We start from the raw sequence: 1,503 nt of genomic DNA, 5'->3' as shown, positions 1-1,503 counted from the left end.
TGAGACGGAGCTCACATTTTTGTTTCGGTCCTGGCTGGGCTCTGTCGCTGCCAGCTCTCCAATCTGCAGCGGCTTCAGGAACTTTTTCACAAACTTTAAGTCAGGATGAAAAGCAGTGAATGCCTCCTGTAAAACAGAAATGAAGGATCCTGTCAGTGACGCAGTAAATTAAAAATGAATAAATATATACTTCACATAATGTTGGTGGTTTAGTTCAGTGGTTCCCAACCTAGGGGCCAGGCCCCTTCAAAAGATCACAAGATCAATCTGAGGGGTTGTGAGATGAATCAGTCCACTATTAATAGGATAATTTGACCTTGTGCAGCTCAAACATTCCTTTAAATGAAACCGTTTTAAGTTTAGATGGAAAATGAATAAACAACTCAACTGAAATTTGACAAGTAGGACTAGCTAAACACTGCTTCTTCTTTTTTAATGAGTCACAGGCCAACGGGGCTGGAAACCATTGGCTTAATATTTAACAATGTGTTGGACTTTAAAGCGTAGCATATGTTTCTTATCTAAAATCTGAGTCTAATCAATATCACCCCTGGCTGTCACATAAATGCAGTAGGGTAAAAGTACAACATGTTCCTCGGAATTGTTGTGGAGTAGAAGTGTCAAGTATAAATGAAATGGAAAAACTCAAGTAAAGGAGGCCTACCACAAAAGTGAAATTTATATTCAAGATTTTGTAATTAAAACAATATACCGTGGCATCCTCTCCAGCATAGTGGCTGATGACTCGAATCCCTCCTGGGTGTCTTTTGGTCCACTGTGTGATGTTGTAAACCTTTCGGTCAATCACCAGCCACTTGTCATTCCGGTTGCAGTGGCTCTGCACCTCCTCCCAGGTGTAGACACCAGCAGCTCGCCCGCTGATCGGCTCTCCTGGCTCAGTCAGCTGCCCTCCACCTCCCATCCTCACTGCTTCTCTGGCCTGGGTCCACCTGCACACTAAAGGGCCAGTCAGCAACAAACGTTGACACCTGGATGTAAAAGGAAAAAGAAGTTATGGTTATGCCTCTCTAATAGTGTGCAACCACAGACTGGGCAGAGGGAGCAGCAGTCAGAGAAAGACATTTTAACCTGTTGCTCTCTTTACTTAAACCACCCAGCTGATTGTTGCAACACCTGCGACAAAAAGCTGAGCAACATCTTCGCTAATAGGCCTAATTAATGATGAAATCCGACAACAAGGGGGCTGTTGGTGAAGCAGGGCAGATTTCCACATGTGAGCATCATTTCTTTGTATGACATACACCTTCAGTATAAGCACCGAGTGCACATCCTCATATTATATAATACTGGAAAGCATATATGTGCGTTTTGTGTGCGACTGTTCTTTAACGGCAGCGCATAAGCAATGCTTCGCAGTTATGTAAATAGTACATAAAAAGACACATCGAACCACATACATACACGCATACACACACGTATATAGATAAATGTGTGGTTCAATGTGTGTCTGTTTTTATGTACTATAATATATATATATATATA

At 42.1% G+C, this 1,503-nt stretch overlaps 1 protein-coding gene across 1 annotated transcript in view; it reads right to left on the bottom strand.

Annotated features, from left to right (window-relative positions):
* LOC117949061 (fatty acid desaturase 2-like) overlaps nucleotides 1-1,503 on the bottom strand; it is a 3,899-nt gene that overhangs the window by 711 nt on the left and 1,685 nt on the right. Inside the window, exons 2-3 of the mRNA XM_034879075.1 lie at nucleotides 713-989; nucleotides 7-126 (exon numbers count right to left, since the gene is read on the bottom strand). Coding sequence (XP_034734966.1) covers nucleotides 7-126; nucleotides 713-922 — 330 coding nt within the window. The 5' untranslated portion in view covers nucleotides 923-989. The remainder of the gene's footprint in view (nucleotides 1-6; nucleotides 127-712; nucleotides 990-1,503) is intronic.

This window comes from Etheostoma cragini, chromosome 8 (genome assembly GCF_013103735.1).
Source record: "Etheostoma cragini isolate CJK2018 chromosome 8, CSU_Ecrag_1.0, whole genome shotgun sequence".
NCBI classification, from domain to species: Eukaryota; Metazoa; Chordata; class Actinopteri; order Perciformes; family Percidae; genus Etheostoma; species Etheostoma cragini.
Note: the sequence above shows the minus strand (reverse complement) of the source record. Positions and strands in the feature narration are given on the sequence as shown.